We start from the raw sequence: 23,397 nt of genomic DNA, 5'->3' as shown, positions 1-23,397 counted from the left end.
GGGGTCTAGTGCAAGCTTTTTAGCCCTTTCCTCAGTCTGTAGCTCCTGGGCACAGGCCCTCACTCCTGTCCCTTCACTATAAAGCCTGGGCCTCATTATACAGCTGTACAGGGGTCTAGTGAAGGCTTTTTAGCACTTTCCTCAGACTGTAGCTCCTGGGAACAGGCCCTCATTCCTGTCCCTTCTGTATAAAGCCTGGGTCTCATTATACAGCTGTACAGGGGTCTAGTGAAGGCTTTTTATCCCTTTCCTCGGTCTGTAGCTCCTGGGAACAGGCCCTCACTCCTGTCCCTTCACTATAAAGCCTGGGCCTCATTATACAGCTGTACAGGGGCCTAGTGAAGGCTTTTTAGCCCTTTCCTCAGTCTGTAGCTCCTGGGCACAGGCCCTCACTCCTGTCCCTTCACTATAAAGCCTGGGCCTCATTATACAACTGCACAGGGGTCTAGTGAAGGCTTGTTTGACCTTTCCTCAGACTGTAGCTCCTGGGATCAGGCCCTCACTCCTGTCCCTTCACTATAAAGCCTGGGCCTCATTATACAGCTGTACAGGGGTCTAGTGAAGGCTTTTTAGCCATTTCCTCAGTCTGTAGCTCCTGGGAACAGGCCCTCACTCCTGTCCTTTCACTATAAATCCTCTGCCTCATTATACAGCTGTACAGGGGTCTAATGAAGGCTTTTTAGCCCTTTCCTCAGACTGTAGCTCCTGGGATCAGGCCCTCACTCCTGACCTTTCACTATAAAGCCTGAGCCTCATTATACAGCTGTACAGGGGTCTAATGAAGGCTTTTTAGCCCTTTCCTCAGACTGTAGCTCCTGGGCACATGCCCTCTCTTCTGTCCCTTCACTATAAATCCTGGGCCTCATTATACAGCTGTACAGGGGTCTAGTGAAGGCTTTTTAGCCCTTTCCTCAGACTGTAGCTCCTGGGATCAGGCCCTCACTCCTGTCCCTTCACTATAAAGCCTGGGCCTCATTATACAGCTGTACAGGGGTCTAATGAAGGCTTTTTAGCCCTTTCCTCAGACTGTAGCTCCTGGTAACAGGCCCTCACTCCTGTCCTTTCACTATAAAGCCTGGGCCTCATTATACAGCTGTACAGGGGTCTAGTGAAGGCTTTTTAGCGCTTTCCTCAGACTGTAGCTCCTGGGCACAGGCCCTCACTCCTGTCCCTTCACTATAAAGCCTGGGCCTCATTATACAGCTGTACAGGGGTCTAGTGAAGGCTTTTTAGCCCTTTCCTCAGACTGTAGCTCCTGGGCACAGGCCCTCACTCCTGTCCCTTCACTAGAAAGCCTGGGGCTCATTATACAGCTGTACAGGGGTCTAGTGAAGACTTTTTAGCTCTTTCCTCAGACTGTAGCTCCTGGGAACAGACCCTCACTCCTGGCCTTTCACTATAAAGCCTTGGCTTCATTATACAGCTTTACAGGGGTCTAGTGAAGGCTTTTCAGCCCTTTCCTCAGACTGTAGCTCCTGAGAACAGGCCCTCACTCCTGTCCCTTCACTATAAAGCCTGAGTCTCATTATACAGCTGTACAGGGGTCTAGTGAAGGCTTTTTAGCCCTTTCCTCAGACTAGCTCCTGGGCACAGGCCCTCACTCCTGTCCCTTCACTATAAAGCCTGGGCCTCATTATACAGCTGCACAGGGGTCTAGTGAAGGCTTTTTAGCCCTTTCCTCAGACTGTAGCTCCTGGGATCAGGCCCTCACTCCTGTCCCTTCACTATAAAGCCTGGGCCTCATTATACAGCTGTACAGGGGTCTATTGAAGGCTTTTTAGCCCTTTCCTCAGACTGTAGCTCCTGGGCACAGGCCCTCACTCCTGTCCCTTCACTATAAAGCCTGGGCCTCATTATACAGCTGCACAGGGGTCTAGTGAAGGCTTTTTAGCCCTTCCCTCAGACTGTAGCTCCTGGGATCAGACCCTCACTCCTGTCCTTTCACTATAAAGCCTCTGCCTCATTATACAGCTGTACAGGGGTCTAATGAAGGCTTTTAAGCCCTTTCCTCAGACTGTAGCTCCTGGGATCAGGCCCTCACTCCTGTCCTTTCACTATAAAGCCTGGGCCTCATTATACAGCTGTACATGGGTCTAATGAAGGCTTTTTAGCCCTTTCCTCAGACTGTAGCTCCTTGGCACAGGTCCTCACTCCTGTCCCTTCACTATAAAGCCTGGGCCTCATTATACAGCTGTACAGGGGTCTAATGAAGGCTTTTTAGCCCTTTCCTCAGACTGTAGCTCCTGGGATCAGGCCCTCACTCCTGTCCTTTCACTATAAAGCCTGGGCCTCATTATACAGCTGTACAGGGGTCTAATGAAGGCTTTTTAGCCCTTTCCTCAGACTGTAGCTCCTGGGAACAGGTCCTCACTCCTGTCCTTTCACTATAAAGCCTGTCCCTCATTATACAGCTGTACAGGGGTCTAGTGAAGGCTTTTTAGCCCTTTCCTCAGACTGTAGCTCCTGGGCACAGGCCCTCACTCCTGTCCCTTCACTATAAAGGCTGGGCCTCACTATACAGCTGTACAGGGGTCTAGTGAAGGCTTTTTAGCTCTTTCCTCAGACGGTAGCTCCTGGGAACAGGCCCTCACTCCTGTCCCTTCACTATAAAGCCTGGGTCTCATTATGCAGCTGTGCAGGGGTCTAGTGAAGGCTTTTTAGCCCTTTCCTCAGACTGTAGCTCCTGGGAACAGGCCTTCACTCCTGTCCTTTCACTATAAAGCCTAGGCCTCATTATGCAGCTGTACAGGGATCTAGTGAAGGCTTTTTAGCCCTTTCCTCAGTCTGTAGCTCTTGGGATCAGGCCCTCAATCCTGTCCCTTCACTATAAAGCCTGGGTCTCATTATGCAGCTGTGCAGGGGTCTAGTGAAGGCTTTTTAGCCCTTTCCTCAGACTGTAGCTCCTGGGAACAGGCCCTCACTCCTGTCCCTTCACTATAAAGCCTGGGCCTCATTATACAGCTGTACAGTGATCTAGTGAAGGCTTTTTAGCCCTTTTCTCAGACTGTAGCTCCTGGGCACAGACCCTCACTCCTGTCCCTTCACTATAAAGCCTGGGCCTCATTATACAGCTGTACAGGGGTCTAGTGAAGGCTTTTTAGCCCTTTCCTCAGACTGTAGCTCCTCGGCACAAACCCTCACTCCTGTCCCTTCACTATAAAGCCTGGGTCTCATTATACAGCTGTACAGGGGTCTAGTGAAGGCTTTTTAGCCCTTTCCTTAGACTGTAGCTCCTGGGAACAGGCCCTCACTCCTGTCCCTTCACTATAAAGCCTGGGTCTCATTTTACAGCTGTAACGGGGTCTAGTGAAGGCTTTTTAGCCCTTTCCTCAGACTGTAGCTCCTGGGAACAGGCCCTCACTCCTGTCCCTTCACTATAAAGCCTGGGCCTCATTATACAGCTGTACAGGTGTCTAGTGAAAGCTTTTTAGCCCTTTCCTCAGACTGTAGCTCCTGGGAACAGGCCCTCACTCCTGTCCCTTCACTATAAAGCCTGAGTCTCATTATACAGCTGTACAGGGGTCTAGTGAAGGCTTTTTAGCCCTTTCCTCAGACTGTAGCTCCTGGGCACAGGCCCTCACTCCTGTCCCTTCACTATAAAGCCTGGGCCTCATTATACAGCTGCACAGGGGTCTAGTGAAGGCTTTTTAGCCCTTTCCTCAGACTATAGTTCCTATGCACAGGCCCTCACTCCTGTCCCTTCACTATAAAGCCTGGGCCTCATTATACAGCTGTACAGGGATCTAGTGAAGGCTTTTTAGCCCTTTCCTCAGACTGTAGCTCCTGGGCACAGACCCTCACTCCTGTCCCTTCACTATAAAGCCTGGGCCTCATTATACAGCTGTACAGGGGTCTAGTGAAGGCTTTTTAGCCCTTTCCTCAGACTGTAGCTCCTCGGCACAAACCCTCACTCCTGTCCCTTCACTATAAAGCCTGGGTCTCATTATACAGCTGTACAGGGGTCTAGTGAAGGCTTTTTAGCCCTTTCCTTAGACTGTAGCTCCTGGGAACAGGCCCTCACTCCTGTCCCTTCACTATAAAGCCTGGGTCTCATTTTACAGCTGTAACGGGGTCTAGTGAAGGCTTTTTAGCCCTTTCCTCAGACTGTAGCTCCTGGGAACAGGCCCTCACTCCTGTCCCTTCACTATAAAGCCTGGGCCTCATTATACAGCTGTACAGGTGTCTAGTGAAAGCTTTTTAGCCCTTTCCTCAGACTGTAGCTCCTGGGAACAGGCCCTCACTCCTGTCCCTTCACTATAAAGCCTGAGTCTCATTATACAGCTGTACAGGGGTCTAGTGAAGGCTTTTTAGCCCTTTCCTCAGACTGTAGCTCCTGGGCACAGGCCCTCACTCCTGTCCCTTCACTATAAAGCCTGGGCCTCATTATACAGCTGCACAGGGGTCTAGTGAAGGCTTTTTAGCCCTTTCCTCAGACTATAGTTCCTATGCACAGGCCCTCACTCCTGTCCCTTCACTATAAAGCCTGGGCCTCATTATACAGCTGTACAGGGGTCTAGTGAAGGCTTTTTAGCCCTTTTCTCAGACTGTAGCTCCTGGGCACAGGCCCTCACTCCTGTCCCTTCACTATAAAGCCTGGGCCTCATTATACAGCTGTACAGGGGTCTAGTGAAGGCTTTTTAGCCCTTTCCTCGGTCTGTAGCTCCTGGGAACAAGCCCTCACTCCTGTCCCTTCTGTATAAAGCCTGGGTCTCATTTTACAGCTGTACAGGGGTCTAGTGAAGGCTTTTTAGCCCTTTCCCGAGACTGTAGCTCCTGGGATCAGACCCTCACTCCTGTCCCCTCACTATAAAGCCTGGGCCTCATTATACAGCTGTGCAGGGGTCTATTGAAGGCTTTTTAGCCCTTTCCTCAGACTGTAGCTCCTGGGAACTGTCCCTCACTCCTGACCCTTCACTATAAATCCTGGGTCTCATTATACAGCTGTACAGGGGTCTAGTGAAGGCTTTTTAGCCCTTTCCTCGGTCTGTAACTCCTGGGAACAGACCCTCACTCCTGTCCCTTCACTATAAAGCCTGGGCCTCATTATACAGCTGTACAGGTGTCTAGTGAAGGCTTTTTATCCCTTTCCTCAGACTGTAGCTCCTCGGTACAGGCCCTCACTCCTATCCCTTCACTATAAAGCCTGGGCCTCATTATACAGCTGTACAGGGGTCTAGTGAAGGCTTTTATCCCTTTCCTCAGACTGTAGCTCCTGGGAACAGACCCTCACTCCTGTCCCTTCACTATGAAGCCTGGGCCTCATTATACAGCTGTACAGGGGTCTAGTGAAGGCTTTTAGCCCTTTCCTCAGACTGTAGCTCCTGGGAACAGACCCTCACTCCTGTCCCTTCACTAAAGCCTGGGCCTCATTATACAGCTGTACAGGGGTCTAGTGAAGGCTTTTTAGCCCTTTCCTCAGACTGTAGCTCCTGGGAACAGGCCCTCACTCCCGTCCCTTCTGTATAAAGCCTGGGTCTCATTATACAGCTGTACAGGGGTCTAGTGAAGGCTTTTTAGCCCTTTCCTCGGTCTGTAACTCCTGGGAACAGGCCCTCACTCCTGACCATTCACTATAAAGCCTGGGCCTCATTATACAGCTGTACAGAGGTCTAGTGAAGGCTTTTTAGCCCTTTCCTCAGACTGTAGCTCCTGGGCACAGGCCCTCACTCCTGTCCCTTCACTATAAAGCCTGGGCCTCATTATACAGCTGTGCAGGGGTCTAGTGAAGGCTTTTCAGCCCTTTCCTCAGACTGTAGCTCCTGGGAACAGACCCTCACTCCTGTCCCTTCACTATAAAGCCTGGGCCTCATTATACAGCTGTACAGGTGTCTAGTGAAGGCTTTTTTGCCCTTTCCTCAGACTGTAGCTCCTGGGTACAGGCCCTCACTCCTGTCCCTTCACTATAAAGCCTGGGCCTCATTATACAGCTGTACAGGGGTCTAGTGAAGGCTTTTAGCCCTTTCCTCAGACTGTAGCTCCTGGGAACAGACCCTCACTCCTGTCCCTTCACTATAAAGCCTGGGCCTCATTATACAGCTGTACAGGGGTCTAGTGAAGGCTTTTTAGCTCTTTCCTCAGACTGTAGCTCCTGGGCACAGGCCCTCACTCCTGTCCCTTCACTATAAAGCCTGGGTCTCATTATACAACTGTACAGGGGTCTAGTGAAGGCTTTTTAGCCCTTTCCTCAGACTGTAGCTCCTGGGAACAGACCCTCACTCCTGTCCCTTCACTATAAAGCCTGGGCCTCATTATTCAGCTGTACAGGGGTCTAGTGACGGCTTTTTAGCTCTTTCCTCAGACTTTAGCTCCTGGGTACAGGCCCTCACTCCTGTCCCTTCACTATAAAGCCTGGGCCTCGTTATACAGCTGTACAGGGGTCTAGTGCAAGCTTTTTAGCCCTTTCCTCAGTCTGTAGCTCCTGGGCACAGGCCCTCACTCCTGTCCCTTCACTATAAAGCCTGGGCCTCATTATACAGCTGTACAGGGGTCTAGTGAAGGCTTTTTAGCACTTTCCTCAGACTGTAGCTCCTAGGAACAGGCCCTCATTCCTGTCCCTTCTGTATAAAGCCTGGGTCTCATTATACAGCTGTACAGGGGTCTAGTGAAGGCTTTTTATCCCTTTCCTCGGTCTGTAGCTCCTGGGAACAGGCCCTCACTCCTGTCCCTTCACTATAAAGCCTGGGCCTCATTATACAGCTGTACAGGGGCCTAGTGAAGGCTTTTTAGCCCTTTCCTCAGTCTGTAGCTCCTGGGCACAGGCCCTCACTCCTGTCCCTTCACTATAAAGCCTGGGCCTCATTATACAACTGCACAGGGGTCTAGTGAAGGCTTGTTTGACCTTTCCTCAGACTGTAGCTCCTGGGATCAGGCCCTCACTCCTGTCCCTTCACTATAAAGCCTGGGCCTCATTATACAGCTGTACAGGGGTCTAGTGAAGGCTTTTTAGCCATTTCCTCAGTCTGTAGCTCCTGGGAACAGGCCCTCACTCCTGTCCTTTCACTATAAATCCTCTGCCTCATTATACAGCTGTACAGGGGTCTAATGAAGGCTTTTTAGCCCTTTCCTCAGACTGTAGCTCCTGGGATCAGGCCCTCACTCCTGACCTTTCACTATAAAGCCTGAGCCTCATTATACAGCTGTACAGGGGTCTAATGAAGGCTTTTTAGCCCTTTCCTCAGACTGTAGCTCCTGGGCACATGCCCTCTCTTCTGTCCCTTCACTATAAATCCTGGGCCTCATTATACAGCTGTACAGGGGTCTAGTGAAGGCTTTTTAGCGCTTTCCTCAGACTGTAGCTCCTGGGCACAGGCCCTCACTCCTGTCCCTTCACTATAAAGCCTGGGCCTCATTATACAGCTGTACAGGGGTCTAGTGAAGGCTTTTTAGCCCTTTCCTCAGACTGTAGCTCCTGGGCACAGGCCCTCACTCCTGTCCCTTCACTAGAAAGCCTGGGGCTCATTATACAGCTGTACAGGGGTCTAGTGAAGACTTTTTAGCTCTTTCCTCAGACTGTAGCTCCTGGGAACAGGCCCTCACTCCTGTCCCTTCACTATAAAGCCTGAGTCTCATTATACAGCTGTACAGGGGTCTAGTGAAGGCTTTTTAGCCCTTTCCTCAGACTAGCTCCTGGGCACAGGCCCTCACTCCTGTCCCTTCACTATAAAGCCTGGGCCTCATTATACAGCTGCACAGGGGTCTAGTGAAGGCTTTTTAGCCCTTTCCTCAGACTGTAGCTCCTGGGATCAGGCCCTTACTCCTGTCCCTTCACTATAAAGCCTGGGCCTCATTATACAGCTATACAGGGGTCTATTGAAGGCTTTTTAGCTCTTTCCTCAGACTGTAGCTCCTGGGCACAGGCCCTCACTCCTGTCCCTTCACTATAAAGCCTGGGCCTCATTATGCAGCTGTACAGGGATCTAGTGAAGGCTTTTTAGCCCTTTCCTCAGTCTGTAGCTCTTGGGATCAGGCCCTCAATCCTGTCCCTTCACTATAAAGCCTGGGTCTCATTATGCAGCTGTGCAGGGGTCTAGTGAAGGCTTTTTAGCCCTTTCCTCAGACTGTAGCTCCTGGGAACAGGCCCTCACTCCTGTCCCTTCACTATAAAGCCTGGGCCTCATTATACAGCTGTACAGTGATCTAGTGAAGGCTTTTTAGCCCTTTTCTCAGACTGTAGCTCCTGGGCACAGACCCTCACTCCTGTCCCTTCACTATAAAGCCTGGGCCTCATTATACAGCTGTACAGGGGTCTAGTGAAGGCTTTTTAGCCCTTTCCTCAGACTGTAGCTCCTCGGCACAAACCCTCACTCCTGTCCCTTCACTATAAAGCCTGGGTCTCATTATACAGCTGTACAGGGGTCTAGTGAAGGCTTTTTAGCCCTTTCCTTAGACTGTAGCTCCTGGGAACAGGCCCTCACTCCTGTCCCTTCACTATAAAGCCTGGGTCTCATTTTACAGCTGTAACGGGGTCTAGTGAAGGCTTTTTAGCCCTTTCCTCAGACTGTAGCTCCTGGGAACAGGCCCTCACTCCTGTCCCTTCACTATAAAGCCTGGGCCTCATTATACAGCTGTACAGGTGTCTAGTGAAAGCTTTTTAGCCCTTTCCTCAGACTGTAGCTCCTGGGAACAGGCCCTCACTCCTGTCCCTTCACTATAAAGCCTGAGTCTCATTATACAGCTGTACAGGGGTCTAGTGAAGGCTTTTTAGCCCTTTCCTCAGACTGTAGCTCCTGGGCACAGGCCCTCACTCCTGTCCCTTCACTATAAAGCCTGGGCCTCATTATACAGCTGCACAGGGGTCTAGTGAAGGCTTTTTAGCCCTTTCCTCAGACTATAGTTCCTATGCACAGGCCCTCACTCCTGTCCCTTCACTATAAAGCCTGGGCCTCATTATACAGCTGTACAGGGATCTAGTGAAGGCTTTTTAGCCCTTTCCTCAGACTGTAGCTCCTGGGCACAGACCCTCACTCCTGTCCCTTCACTATAAAGCCTGGGCCTCATTATACAGCTGTACAGGGGTCTAGTGAAGGCTTTTTAGCCCTTTCCTCAGACTGTAGCTCCTCGGCACAAACCCTCACTCCTGTCCCTTCACTATAAAGCCTGGGTCTCATTATACAGCTGTACAGGGGTCTAGTGAAGGCTTTTTAGCCCTTTCCTTAGACTGTAGCTCCTGGGAACAGGCCCTCACTCCTGTCCCTTCACTATAAAGCCTGGGTCTCATTTTACAGCTGTAACGGGGTCTAGTGAAGGCTTTTTAGCCCTTTCCTCAGACTGTAGCTCCTGGGAACAGGCCCTCACTCCTGTCCCTTCACTATAAAGCCTGGGCCTCATTATACAGCTGTACAGGTGTCTAGTGAAAGCTTTTTAGCCCTTTCCTCAGACTGTAGCTCCTGGGAACAGGCCCTCACTCCTGTCCCTTCACTATAAAGCCTGAGTCTCATTATACAGCTGTACAGGGGTCTAGTGAAGGCTTTTTAGCCCTTTCCTCAGACTGTAGCTCCTGGGCACAGGCCCTCACTCCTGTCCCTTCACTATAAAGCCTGGGCCTCATTATACAGCTGCACAGGGGTCTAGTGAAGGCTTTTTAGCCCTTTCCTCAGACTATAGTTCCTATGCACAGGCCCTCACTCCTGTCCCTTCACTATAAAGCCTGGGCCTCATTATACAGCTGTACAGGGGTCTAGTGAAGGCTTTTTAGCCCTTTTCTCAGACTGTAGCTCCTGGGCACAGGCCCTCACTCCTGTCCCTTCACTATAAAGCCTGGGCCTCATTATACAGCTGTACAGGGGTCTAGTGAAGGCTTTTTAGCCCTTTCCTCGGTCTGTAGCTCCTGGGAACAAGCCCTCACTCCTGTCCCTTCTGTATAAAGCCTGGGTCTCATTTTACAGCTGTACAGGGGTCTAGTGAAGGCTTTTTAGCCCTTTCCCGAGACTGTAGCTCCTGGGATCAGACCCTCACTCCTGTCCCCTCACTATAAAGCCTGGGCCTCATTATACAGCTGTGCAGGGGTCTATTGAAGGCTTTTTAGCCCTTTCCTCAGACTGTAGCTCCTGGGAACTGTCCCTCACTCCTGACCCTTCACTATAAATCCTGGGTCTCATTATACAGCTGTACAGGGGTCTAGTGAAGGCTTTTTAGCCCTTTCCTCGGTCTGTAACTCCTGGGAACAGACCCTCACTCCTGTCCCTTCACTATAAAGCCTGGGCCTCATTATACAGCTGTACAGGTGTCTAGTGAAGGCTTTTTATCCCTTTCCTCAGACTGTAGCTCCTCGGTACAGGCCCTCACTCCTATCCCTTCACTATAAAGCCTGGGCCTCATTATACAGCTGTACAGGGGTCTAGTGAAGGCTTTTATCCCTTTCCTCAGACTGTAGCTCCTGGGAACAGACCCTCACTCCTGTCCCTTCACTATGAAGCCTGGGCCTCATTATACAGCTGTACAGGGGTCTAGTGAAGGCTTTTAGCCCTTTCCTCAGACTGTAGCTCCTGGGAACAGACCCTCACTCCTGTCCCTTCACTAAAGCCTGGGCCTCATTATACAGCTGTACAGGGGTCTAGTGAAGGCTTTTTAGCCCTTTCCTCAGACTGTAGCTCCTGGGAACAGGCCCTCACTCCCGTCCCTTCTGTATAAAGCCTGGGTCTCATTATACAGCTGTACAGGGGTCTAGTGAAGGCTTTTTAGCCCTTTCCTCGGTCTGTAACTCCTGGGAACAGGCCCTCACTCCTGACCATTCACTATAAAGCCTGGGCCTCATTATACAGCTGTACAGAGGTCTAGTGAAGGCTTTTTAGCCCTTTCCTCAGACTGTAGCTCCTGGGCACAGGCCCTCACTCCTGTCCCTTCACTATAAAGCCTGGGCCTCATTATACAGCTGTGCAGGGGTCTAGTGAAGGCTTTTCAGCCCTTTCCTCAGACTGTAGCTCCTGGGAACAGACCCTCACTCCTGTCCCTTCACTATAAAGCCTGGGCCTCATTATACAGCTGTACAGGTGTCTAGTGAAGGCTTTTTTGCCCTTTCCTCAGACTGTAGCTCCTGGGTACAGGCCCTCACTCCTGTCCCTTCACTATAAAGCCTGGGCCTCATTATACAGCTGTACAGGGGTCTAGTGAAGGCTTTTAGCCCTTTCCTCAGACTGTAGCTCCTGGGAACAGACCCTCACTCCTGTCCCTTCACTATAAAGCCTGGGCCTCATTATACAGCTGTACAGGGGTCTAGTGAAGGCTTTTTAGCTCTTTCCTCAGACTGTAGCTCCTGGGCACAGGCCCTCACTCCTGTCCCTTCACTATAAAGCCTGGGTCTCATTATACAACTGTACAGGGGTCTAGTGAAGGCTTTTTAGCCCTTTCCTCAGACTGTAGCTCCTGGGAACAGACCCTCACTCCTGTCCCTTCACTATAAAGCCTGGGCCTCATTATTCAGCTGTACAGGGGTCTAGTGACGGCTTTTTAGCTCTTTCCTCAGACTTTAGCTCCTGGGTACAGGCCCTCACTCCTGTCCCTTCACTATAAAGCCTGGGCCTCGTTATACAGCTGTACAGGGGTCTAGTGCAAGCTTTTTAGCCCTTTCCTCAGTCTGTAGCTCCTGGGCACAGGCCCTCACTCCTGTCCCTTCACTATAAAGCCTGGGCCTCATTATACAGCTGTACAGGGGTCTAGTGAAGGCTTTTTAGCACTTTCCTCAGACTGTAGCTCCTGGGAACAGGCCCTCATTCCTGTCCCTTCTGTATAAAGCCTGGGTCTCATTATACAGCTGTACAGGGGTCTAGTGAAGGCTTTTTATCCCTTTCCTCGGTCTGTAGCTCCTGGGAACAGGCCCTCACTCCTGTCCCTTCACTATAAAGCCTGGGCCTCATTATACAGCTGTACAGGGGCCTAGTGAAGGCTTTTTAGCCCTTTCCTCAGTCTGTAGCTCCTGGGCACAGGCCCTCACTCCTGTCCCTTCACTATAAAGCCTGGGCCTCATTATACAACTGCACAGGGGTCTAGTGAAGGCTTGTTTGACCTTTCCTCAGACTGTAGCTCCTGGGATCAGGCCCTCACTCCTGTCCCTTCACTATAAAGCCTGGGCCTCATTATACAGCTGTACAGGGGTCTAGTGAAGGCTTTTTAGCCATTTCCTCAGTCTGTAGCTCCTGGGAACAGGCCCTCACTCCTGTCCTTTCACTATAAATCCTCTGCCTCATTATACAGCTGTACAGGGGTCTAATGAAGGCTTTTTAGCCCTTTCCTCAGACTGTAGCTCCTGGGATCAGGCCCTCACTCCTGACCTTTCACTATAAAGCCTGAGCCTCATTATACAGCTGTACAGGGGTCTAATGAAGGCTTTTTAGCCCTTTCCTCAGACTGTAGCTCCTGGGCACATGCCCTCTCTTCTGTCCCTTCACTATAAATCCTGGGCCTCATTATACAGCTGTACAGGGGTCTAGTGAAGGCTTTTTAGCCCTTTCCTCAGACTGTAGCTCCTGGGATCAGGCCCTCACTCCTGTCCCTTCACTATAAAGCCTGGGCCTCATTATACAGCTGTACAGGGGTCTAATGAAGGCTTTTTAGCCCTTTCCTCAGACTGTAGCTCCTGGTAACAGGCCCTCACTCCTGTCCTTTCACTATAAAGCCTGGGCCTCATTATACAGCTGTACAGGGGTCTAGTGAAGGCTTTTTAGCGCTTTCCTCAGACTGTAGCTCCTGGGCACAGGCCCTCACTCCTGTCCCTTCACTATAAAGCCTGGGCCTCATTATACAGCTGTACAGGGGTCTAGTGAAGGCTTTTTAGCCCTTTCCTCAGACTGTAGCTCCTGGGCACAGGCCCTCACTCCTGTCCCTTCACTAGAAAGCCTGGGGCTCATTATACAGCTGTACAGGGGTCTAGTGAAGACTTTTTAGCTCTTTCCTCAGACTGTAGCTCCTGGGAACAGACCCTCACTCCTGGCCTTTCACTATAAAGCCTTGGCTTCATTATACAGCTGTACAGGGGTCTAGTGAAGGCTTTTTAGCCCTTTCCTCAGACTGTAGCTCCTGAAAACAGGCCCTCACTCCTGTCCCTTCACTATAAAGCCTGAGTCTCATTATACAGCTGTACAGGGGTCTAGTGAAGGCTTTTTAGCCCTTTCCTCAGACTAGCTCCTGGGCACAGGCCCTCACTCCTGTCCCTTCACTATAAAGCCTGGGCCTCATTATACAGCTGCACAGGGGTCTAGTGAAGGCTTTTTAGCCCTTTCCTCAGACTGTAGCTCCTGGGATCAGGCCCTTACTCCTGTCCCTTCACTATAAAGCCTGGGCCTCATTATACAGCTATACAGGGGTCTATTGAAGGCTTTTTAGCTCTTTCCTCAGACTGTAGCTCCTGGGCACAGGCCCTCACTCCTGTCCCTTCACTATAAAGCCTGGGCCTCATTATACAGCTGCACAGGGGTCTAGTGAAGGCTTTTTAGCCCTTTCCTCAGACTGTAGCTCCTGGGATCAGACCCTCACTCCTGTCCTTTCACTATAAAGCCTCTGCCTCATTATACAGCTGTACAGGGGTCTAATGAAGGCTTTTAAGCCCTTTCCTCAGACTGTAGCTCCTGGGATCAGGCCCTCACTCCTGTCCTTTCACTATAAAGCCTGGGCCTCATTATACAGCTGTACATGGGTCTAATGAAGGCTTTTTAGCCCTTTCCTCAGACTGTAGCTCCTTGGCACAGGCCCTCACTCCTGTCCCTTCACTATAAAGCCTGGGCCTCATTATACAGCTGTACAGGGGTCTAATGAAGGCTTTTTAGCCCTTTCCTCAGACTGTAGCTCCTGGGATCAGGCCCTCACTCCTGTCCTTTCACTATAAAGCCTGGGCCTCATTATACAGCTGTACAGGGGTCTAATGAAGGCTTTTTAGCCCTTTCCTCAGACTGTAGCTCTTGGGAACAGGTCCTCACTCCTGTCCTTTCACTATAAAGCCTGTCCCTCATTATACAGCTGTACAGGGGTCTAGTGAAGGCTTTTTAGCCCTTTCCTCAGACTGTAGCTCCTGGGCACAGGCCCTCACTCCTGTCCCTTCACTATAAAGCCTGGGCCTCATTATACAGCTGTACAGGGGTCTAGTGAAGGCTTTTTAGCCCTTTCCTCAGACTGTAGCTCCTGGGCACAGGCCCTCACTCCTGTCCCTTCACTATAAAGCCTGGGCCTCATTATACAGCTGCACAGGGGTCTAGTGAAGGCTTTTTAGCCCTTCCCTCAGACTGTAGCTCCTGGGATCAGACCCTCACTCCTGTCCTTTCACTATAAAGCCTCTGCCTCATTATACAGCTGTACAGGGGTCTAATGAAGGCTTTTAAGCCCTTTCCTCAGACTGTAGCTCCTGGGATCAGGCCCTCACTCCTGTCCTTTCACTATAAAGCCTGGGCCTCATTATACAGCTGTACATGGGTCTAATGAAGGCTTTTTAGCCCTTTCCTCAGACTGTAGCTCCTTGGCACAGGTCCTCACTCCTGTCCCTTCACTATAAAGCCTGGGCCTCATTATACAGCTGTACAGGGGTCTAATGAAGGCTTTTTAGCCCTTTCCTCAGACTGTAGCTCCTGGGATCAGGCCCTCACTCCTGTCCTTTCACTATAAAGCCTGGGCCTCATTATACAGCTGTACAGGGGTCTAATGAAGGCTTTTTAGCCCTTTCCTCAGACTGTAGCTCCTGGGAACAGGTCCTCACTCCTGTCCTTTCACTATAAAGCCTGTCCCTCATTATACAGCTGTACAGGGGTCTAGTGAAGGCTTTTTAGCCCTTTCCTCAGACTGTAGCTCCTGGGCACAGGCCCTCACTCCTGTCCCTTCACTATAAAGGCTGGGCCTCACTATACAGCTGTACAGGGGTCTAGTGAAGGCTTTTTAGCTCTTTCCTCAGACGGTAGCTCCTGGGAACAGGCCCTCACTCCTGTCCCTTCACTATAAAGCCTGGGTCTCATTATGCAGCTGTGCAGGGGTCTAGTGAAGGCTTTTTAGCCCTTTCCTCAGACTGTAGCTCCTGGGAACAGGCCTTCACTCCTGTCCTTTCACTATAAAGCCTAGGCCTCATTATGCAGCTGTACAGGGATCTAGTGAAGGCTTTTTAGCCCTTTCCTCAGTCTGTAGCTCTTGGGATCAGGCCCTCAATCCTGTCCCTTCACTATAAAGCCTGGGTCTCATTATGCAGCTGTGCAGGGGTCTAGTGAAGGCTTTTTAGCCCTTTCCTCAGACTGTAGCTCCTGGGAACAGGCCCTCACTCCTGTCCCTTCACTATAAAGCCTGGGCCTCATTATACAGCTGTACAGTGATCTAGTGAAGGCTTTTTAGCCCTTTTCTCAGACTGTAGCTCCTGGGCACAGACCCTCACTCCTGTCCCTTCACTATAAAGCCTGGGCCTCATTATACAGCTGTACAGGGGTCTAGTGAAGGCTTTTTAGCCCTTTCCTCAGACTGTAGCTCCTCGGCACAAACCCTCACTCCTGTCCCTTCACTATAAAGCCTGGGTCTCATTATACAGCTGTACAGGGGTCTAGTGAAGGCTTTTTAGCCCTTTCCTTAGACTGTAGCTCCTGGGAACAGGCCCTCACTCCTGTCCCTTCACTATAAAGCCTGGGTCTCATTTTACAGCTGTAACGGGGTCTAGTGAAGGCTTTTTAGCCCTTTCCTCAGACTGTAGCTCCTGGGAACAGGCCCTCACTCCTGTCCCTTCACTATAAAGCCTGGGCCTCATTATACAGCTGTACAGGTGTCTAGTGAAAGCTTTTTAGCCCTTTCCTCAGACTGTAGCTCCTGGGAACAGGCCCTCACTCCTGTCCCTTCACTATAAAGCCTGAGTCTCATTATACAGCTGTACAGGGGTCTAGTGAAGGCTTTTTAGCCCTTTCCTCAGACTGTAGCTCCTGGGCACAGGCCCTCACTCCTGTCCCTTCACTATAAAGCCTGGGCCTCATTATACAGCTGCACAGGGGTCTAGTGAAGGCTTTTTAGCCCTTTCCTCAGACTATAGTTCCTATGCACAGGCCCTCACTCCTGTCCCTTCACTATAAAGCCTGGGCCTCATTATACAGCTGTACAGGGATCTAGTGAAGGCTTTTTAGCCCTTTCCTCAGACTGTAGCTCCTGGGCACAGACCCTCACTCCTGTCCCTTCACTATAAAGCCTGGGCCTCATTATACAGCTGTACAGGGGTCTAGTGAAGGCTTTTTAGCCCTTTCCTCAGACTGTAGCTCCTCGGCACAAACCCTCACTCCTGTCCCTTCACTATAAAGCCTGGGTCTCATTATACAGCTGTACAGGGGTCTAGTGAAGGCTTTTTAGCCCTTTCCTTAGACTGTAGCTCCTGGGAACAGGCCCTCACTCCTGTCCCTTCACTATAAAGCCTGGGTCTCATTTTACAGCTGTAACGGGGTCTAGTGAAGGCTTTTTAGCCCTTTCCTCAGACTGTAGCTCCTGGGAACAGGCCCTCACTCCTGTCCCTTCACTATAAAGCCTGGGCCTCATTATACAGCTGTACAGGTGTCTAGTGAAAGCTTTTTAGCCCTTTCCTCAGACTGTAGCTCCTGGGAACAGGCCCTCACTCCTGTCCCTTCACTATAAAGCCTGAGTCTCATTATACAGCTGTACAGGGGTCTAGTGAAGGCTTTTTAGCCCTTTCCTCAGACTGTAGCTCCTGGGCACAGGCCCTCACTCCTGTCCCTTCACTATAAAGCCTGGGCCTCATTATACAGCTGTACAGGGATCTAGTGAAGGCTTTTTAGCCCTTTCCTCAGACTGTAGCTCCTGGGCACAGGCCCTCACTCCTGTCCCTTCACTATAAAGCCTGGGCCTCATTATACAGCTGTACAGGGGTGTAGTGAAGGCTTTTTAGCCCTTTCCTCAGACTGTAGCTCCTGGTCACCATGTGATCTCACCATAACCCTAACAAGCTAATTGAGTTGTGAAATCTTGGTCAAAATTATCTCAGTGCACAAATCTCCAAGGGTGCCCATAGTTTTGCATCGCCCCTTTTTCTTTTTTGCATTTATGAAATTGTAAAATATGTCTCTCTATATATATATTTTATAATTATTATTTTTGCCTAAAATACAAAGGCCATGTGCCATCTTAGAGGTTCGGCCTTTTAGAGATCATTTCATCTTCATCTTACTGCTGCTCACAATAACAGTCATTTTGACCCGGGGCGCCCACACTTTTACATGCCACTGTCAATGCTTCATCCCGCTGGTGCTCAATATTTATTAGGGTCTCGCTATTAAACTTAATGAAAAGTTTGGTGAGTTTCTTTGAGCTGTTATTACTAGAGATGAGCGAATATCGTCGGAGAAGTTGTTATTGGCTAATATCACTTACCGAATAGCTGCATCGGGACCCCGGATCCCTGGAGCGTTCCCGATAATCAGCTGCATGTTTCGCCCTCCATGCAGGTGCTGTGACTATCACACAGCGCGACACACGCAGCTGATTATCGGGAGCGCTCCAGCACACTGAGTCCTGCACACACTGAGGCCCCTGATCATGTGACCCCTGACTCCTCCCCTCCTGTGACCTCATCACAGGTCCTGTGCACAGAGCAGTCATATATGTGGCGGACACTCCTGGATCTTCTGCTTTCTGGGCCGGTTCCTCCTGTGAGTCCTATTAACCCTTTCGCTCCCTGTATTCTCCTTTCTGACAGGACAATATCTGAATTTGGACAGTGTGACAGGAATTTAAGCAATGTGGAAGGAAAAAATGACAATTTTACTTTTTTCCTAACAAAAATGTGACTTTAGCCCCAAAATTGGCCGCGTAACAAATCCTTATTCCCCCACTGTAGTTTGTAGACTCCATATACAGATCCCTTAAGTGCGAAAAGAGCTGAATTCCCCACTTAAGTTATTGCATTTTGGAAATTGCCTCCACTGGGAATTTATCTACAGGTAAAGGCACAATTGTGTCTCCATGGGGGTTGTGCTCACAGCCCAACATCGTGCGGCCTCCAAAGAAATGCCACCCCACACCATTACTGACCACTGCCAAACCGGTCATGCTGAAGGATGTTGCAGGCAGCAGATCGCTCTCCACGGCGTCTCCAGACTCTGTCACGTATGTCACATGTGCTCAGTGTGAACCTGCTTCCATCTGTGAAGAGCACAGGGCGCCAGTGGTGAATTTCCCAATCTTGGTGTTCTGTGCCAAATGCCAAGCGTCCTGTACGGTGTTGAACTGTGAGTACAACCCCCATCTGTGGACGTCGGGCCCTCAGACCATCCTCATGGAGTCGGTTTCTAACCGTTTGTGCAGACACATGAACATTTGTCGCCTGCTGAAGATCATTTTGCAGGGCTCTGGCAGTGCTCCTCCTGTTCCTCCTTCCACAAAGGCAGAGGTAGAGGTCCTGCTGCTGGGTTGTTGCCCTCATACGGCCCCCTCCACATCTCCTGGTGTACTGGCCTGTCTCCTGGTAGTGCCTCCAGCCTCTGGACACTATGCTGACAGACACAGCAAACTTTCTTGTCACAGCTCGCATTGATGTGCCATCCTGGATGAGCTGCACTACCTGAGCCACTTGTGTGGGTTATAGAGTCCGTCTCATGCTACCACGAGTATGAAAGCACAACCAACATTCAAAAGTGACCAAAACATCAGCCAGAAAGCATTGGTACTGAGATATGGTCTGTGGTCCCCACCTGCAGAACCACTCCTTTATTGAGGGTGTCTTGATAATTGCCAATAATTTCCATCTGTTGTCTATTCCATTTGCACAACAGCATGTGAAATTGATTGTCAGTCAGTGTTGCTTCCTAAGTGGACAGTTTGATTTCACAGAAGTTTGATTTACTTGGAGTTATATTCTGTTGTTTAAGTGTTCCCTTTATTTTTTTGAACAGTGTATATAGATAGAGAGATTTTTTTTTTCTTTGCGTTGGAGGGCCCAATTCCAGCTATTGCTGTGGGATCTGTGATTTCTATCTACTCCACTGTGTACAGGATAATAGAGTATAATAAAGTAGTTATGGACGTGACGTAACTAACATTGTGCAGTGACTCTGCTTTCCATATAGTGATGGATATTTCTTGTTGCTGAAACTGTGATTTTTTTCCACTTTAAACCTTTTTTAAACCCCTCTGATCAGTGCGATCATACAACATACAAGCCTCTGATGGCTCCGGTGATGCCCTGTACTACTGTAGTGCCGTGTATCATCACTGCCTGTCAGTGTAATACTAACGGCCCCATACACATGAGATCAGAGTTGGCTGAACGGTCATTTGGCAGACGGCGATCTCTCCCGACTCCCCCATACACACAAATATTCCAGCTTTCCTGTGGTCTGTATGAGAGAGTCGCCTCCAGACTCCTCTAGAGGAGGATTATCTACAGGAAGAACAAACGGATTATCCTCTGAAATTCAGGATGTCAGATCCTTCTCTGCCCTGACATCATCTGTCTGGAGTCCCCCAAATACATTATATGGTCGGTCAGACCCCCCGAAATCAGTGCTTTCATGGAGCTTTAGTGTAATGTGTATGGGGCATTATAAGGTAACTTATTGGATGCTGCCTCTGGCCCTGTGTCAAATATAGCGTGGCACAACCACAAGGTGCACAAGTAGGTTACGCAGACCAGAGTGAATAATAAAATAACTTTGCACTCAACTGAATGATCCTTTGCAAATTAATTTTAAACATTTTAGTATCGGCTTTTTCTGGAGTTTTTCTTGTAATATAGGAAAGACTAAGGCCAGAAATAAACCCCATAAATCACTGTACATGGAGACTTTGGGATCAGATCATTTCTGTCCGTTGTGTTTGTGGAAGCAAAAAATCTTTTCTAAAAGCCTCAAACTTCTTTGTGTGACTCAGAGCTGAGATCTAACGTGAGAGAAGATTCCAGTGCGGGGAAGACGGGAAACCTTCATATAGACGGCCGGTGGGGATGGAGTCAGTGACCGACTCTGGCCACATCTGTCTCTAGAGCCGCAGTAGAAGATGAAGATGTCGTCCTCATCATGAAGGAGTTATTTCTCATGTCGCGTGTAATGAATCTCTCCTGCAGTATTGCTAATGCCGATTCCAGTGTCGGTAATGAGACGAGAATTAGCGTTATGGAAGATGAGTCTATGAGGAACGTGTTCAGCTGCCGACTCCGAGGAGGAAACTGCTTGTTGTCTGTGGCCTAAATATATAGGTTTTATTAGTAGATGTCAGGGAAGAAAACTAAACCCTGTAAGATAATAAATCTCCTCATATGTTTCCCTTATTATCTCCAGTAATTGTATTATTACACAGGATTTTTATGGTGTTACATCGGATCATCTTCTTCTCATTCAGGTCTCTACAATATCGGATCCTCTCAGTGAAGATCTTCTACAGAAGAGAATTTTCCTGATTTCCCCATCAAGGATGGATATGGACAGAGACAAGATGGTGGAGAGGATGTTACACCTCACCCTAGAGATCCTCTTCCGTCTCACTGGAGAGGTGAGAGATTCTGATGACGTCACATTACATCATTCTTATCTATGGGAATAACAGATGGACAGAACTGGAGAGGTGAGGACTCTGGAAATGTCTGTAGTGAGATTTATTAATGTGTCTCTCCATAACCAGGATTACACAGTGGTGAAGAAGACCTCTAGTGATCGCTGTCAGGACCCTGTGTCTGAGGGATGTGGTAGACCCCTGAGCCCAATCACGGGGCCTCCACCTCACCCCCTGATCCATGAGGACATCAATGACCAGAAGATCCTAGAACTCATCTACAAGATGATTGAGCTGCTGACTGGAGAGGTGACAATGCTGGGAATGCTGGGACATTATACAGTAACACTATGAAGGGATCGGGGGATGACGGTATCATTGTATGTGTCAGGTTCCTATAAGGTGTCAGGATGTCGCTGTCTATTTCTCCATGGAGGAGTGGGAGTATTTTGAAGGTCACAAAGATCTGTACAAGGACGTCATAATGGAGGTTCCCCAGCCCCTCACATCTCCAGGTAATAGACAGGACTAAATACACACGGCCTATAATTATCTGTATGTAGAGAATGAATTCAGTCCCTGTATGTGTTTCCTCCAGATCTATCCAGTAAGAGGACAACACCAGAGAGATGTCCCCGTCCTCTTCTTCCACAGGACTGTAACCAAGAAGATCCCAGTGTTCCTCAGCATCATCAGGTAGATGACAGATATTTCTTGTTGCTGAAACTGTGATATTTTTTCCACTTTAAACCATTTTTAAACCCCTCTGATCAGTGCGATCATACAACATACAAGCCTCTGATGGCTCTGGTGATGCCCTGTACTACTGTAGTGCCGTGTATCATCACTGCCTGTCAGTGTAGTTGGGTCGCCCTCCCAGGGCTGGCGGGGTACTCAGTACCGGGCCCGATGAGCTTCAATGGGAGATGTCACGGCAGCTGGGACCTGGCCCGTGGCCCTGGGCGTGCATTGTAAAGAGGGAATGTGTTCAGTGTGCTTCTGATAGTTACAGTTTATGAATGAATGATTCGTGACTAGTATTGAGCATTCCGATACTGCAAATATCGGGTATCGGCCGATATTTGCTGTATCGGAATTCCGATACCGAGTACCAATATTTTTTCAATATCGGATACCGGAATTGGAAGTCCCCATAATGCAATGAGCCACTGTTGTGGCTGTGATTGGCTGCTGAAATGATGTCATCATGATGCGCGGTCTGTGCGCATCATGATGCGCGGTCTGTGTGGGCCTTCCGGTGGTCTGTGCGGGCCTCTCGGGGGTCTGTACGGGCCTGATGGGGTCCGTGCGCGCCTGCCGGGGGTCTGTACGTGCCTCTCGGGGGACTGTACGGGCCTGCCGGGGGTCTGTACCGGCTGCCGGGGGTCTGTGTAGACTGCCGGTGGTCTGTGCGGGCCTCCCAGGGGTTGTTTGTGTGTGCAGGCATTGTCCGATGGGACTACAAGTCCCATCGGGCTATGCCTGCTACAATGACAGTGATTGACACATTAGCCAATGATGGGACAGTAGTAGTCCCATCATCCGGCTAATGTGTTGAATGTAAAAAAAAAAAAAACATACTACATATATACTACATTCATACAACATACATATATACTACATACATACTAAATATATACTACATTCATACAATATACATATATGCTACATACATACTACATATATACTACATTCATACAACATACATACATACTACATATATACTACATTCATACGACATACATACTACATACATGCTACATATATACTACATTCATACAACATACATATATACTACATACATGCTACATACATACTACATTCATACAACATACATATATACTACATACATGCTACATACATACTACATTCATACAACATACATACTACATACATACATATATACTACATTCATACAACATACATACTACATATATACTGCATTCATACAACATACTGTACATACATACTACATATATACTACATTCATACAACATACATATATACTACATTCATACAACATACATTCATTCATACAACATACATACATACATACTACATATATACTACATTCATACAACATACATACATACTACATACTTACTACATACAATACATTCATACATTCATACAATACATACATGCTACATATATACAACATACATACTACATACATACTACATATATACTACATTCATACAACATACATACATACTACATACTTACAGCATACATACTACATACATACTACATACAACATACATACAATACATTCATACATTCATACAATACATACATACTACATATATACAACATATATACTACATTCATACAACATACATACTGCATACATATATACTACATTCATACAACATACATACTACATACTTACTACATACATACAACATACATACATACAATACATTCATACAATACATACATACTACATATATACTACATTCATACAACATACATACATACTACATACATGCTACAGACATACAACATAAATACTACATACATACTGCATACATACTACATACAATACATTCATACAATACATACATACTACATGTATACTACATTCATACAACATACATACATACATACATACTACATACTACATACATACAACATGATACAGACATACAACATACTACATACATACTACATACAATACATTCATACATACTACATATATACTACATTCATACAACATACATACATACTACATACATACAACATGCTACAGACATACAACATACATACTTCATACAATACATTCATACAATACATACATATAGACATACAGTACATATAACATAGAGTACTTACTTACCATTACTTGTCACATTGTTCCCCAAAGCCAGTGTCATCTATGGAAAAAATTAGAAAAGAACAAACAAGCGATATACTCCCTGATCCGCAGAAATCCACGAGTGAGTGTCCCACGCCGATTTCCCG

At 48.4% G+C, this 23,397-nt stretch overlaps 1 protein-coding gene across 1 annotated transcript in view; it reads left to right on the top strand.

Moving 5' to 3' along the window:
* The window catches only part of LOC141082374 (uncharacterized), a 62,055-nt gene that overhangs the window by 12,331 nt on the left and 26,327 nt on the right, over positions 1–23,397 (top strand). Inside the window, exons 2-5 of the mRNA XM_073566313.1 lie at positions 20,284–20,433; positions 20,563–20,742; positions 20,825–20,948; positions 21,032–21,129. Of these exons, the coding sequence (XP_073422414.1) occupies positions 20,284–20,433; positions 20,563–20,742; positions 20,825–20,948; positions 21,032–21,129 (552 nt within the window). The remainder of the gene's footprint in view (positions 1–20,283; positions 20,434–20,562; positions 20,743–20,824; positions 20,949–21,031; positions 21,130–23,397) is intronic.

The sequence above is a fragment of the Dendrobates tinctorius genome, unplaced genomic scaffold (assembly GCF_039654945.1).
Source record: "Dendrobates tinctorius isolate UK_male_01 unplaced genomic scaffold, ASM3965494v1 ptg000017l, whole genome shotgun sequence".
Lineage (NCBI taxonomy): Eukaryota > Metazoa > Chordata > Amphibia > Anura > Dendrobatidae > Dendrobates > Dendrobates tinctorius.
The sequence above is the reverse complement of the archived record's forward strand: the minus strand, read 5'-3'. Positions and strand labels throughout refer to the sequence as shown.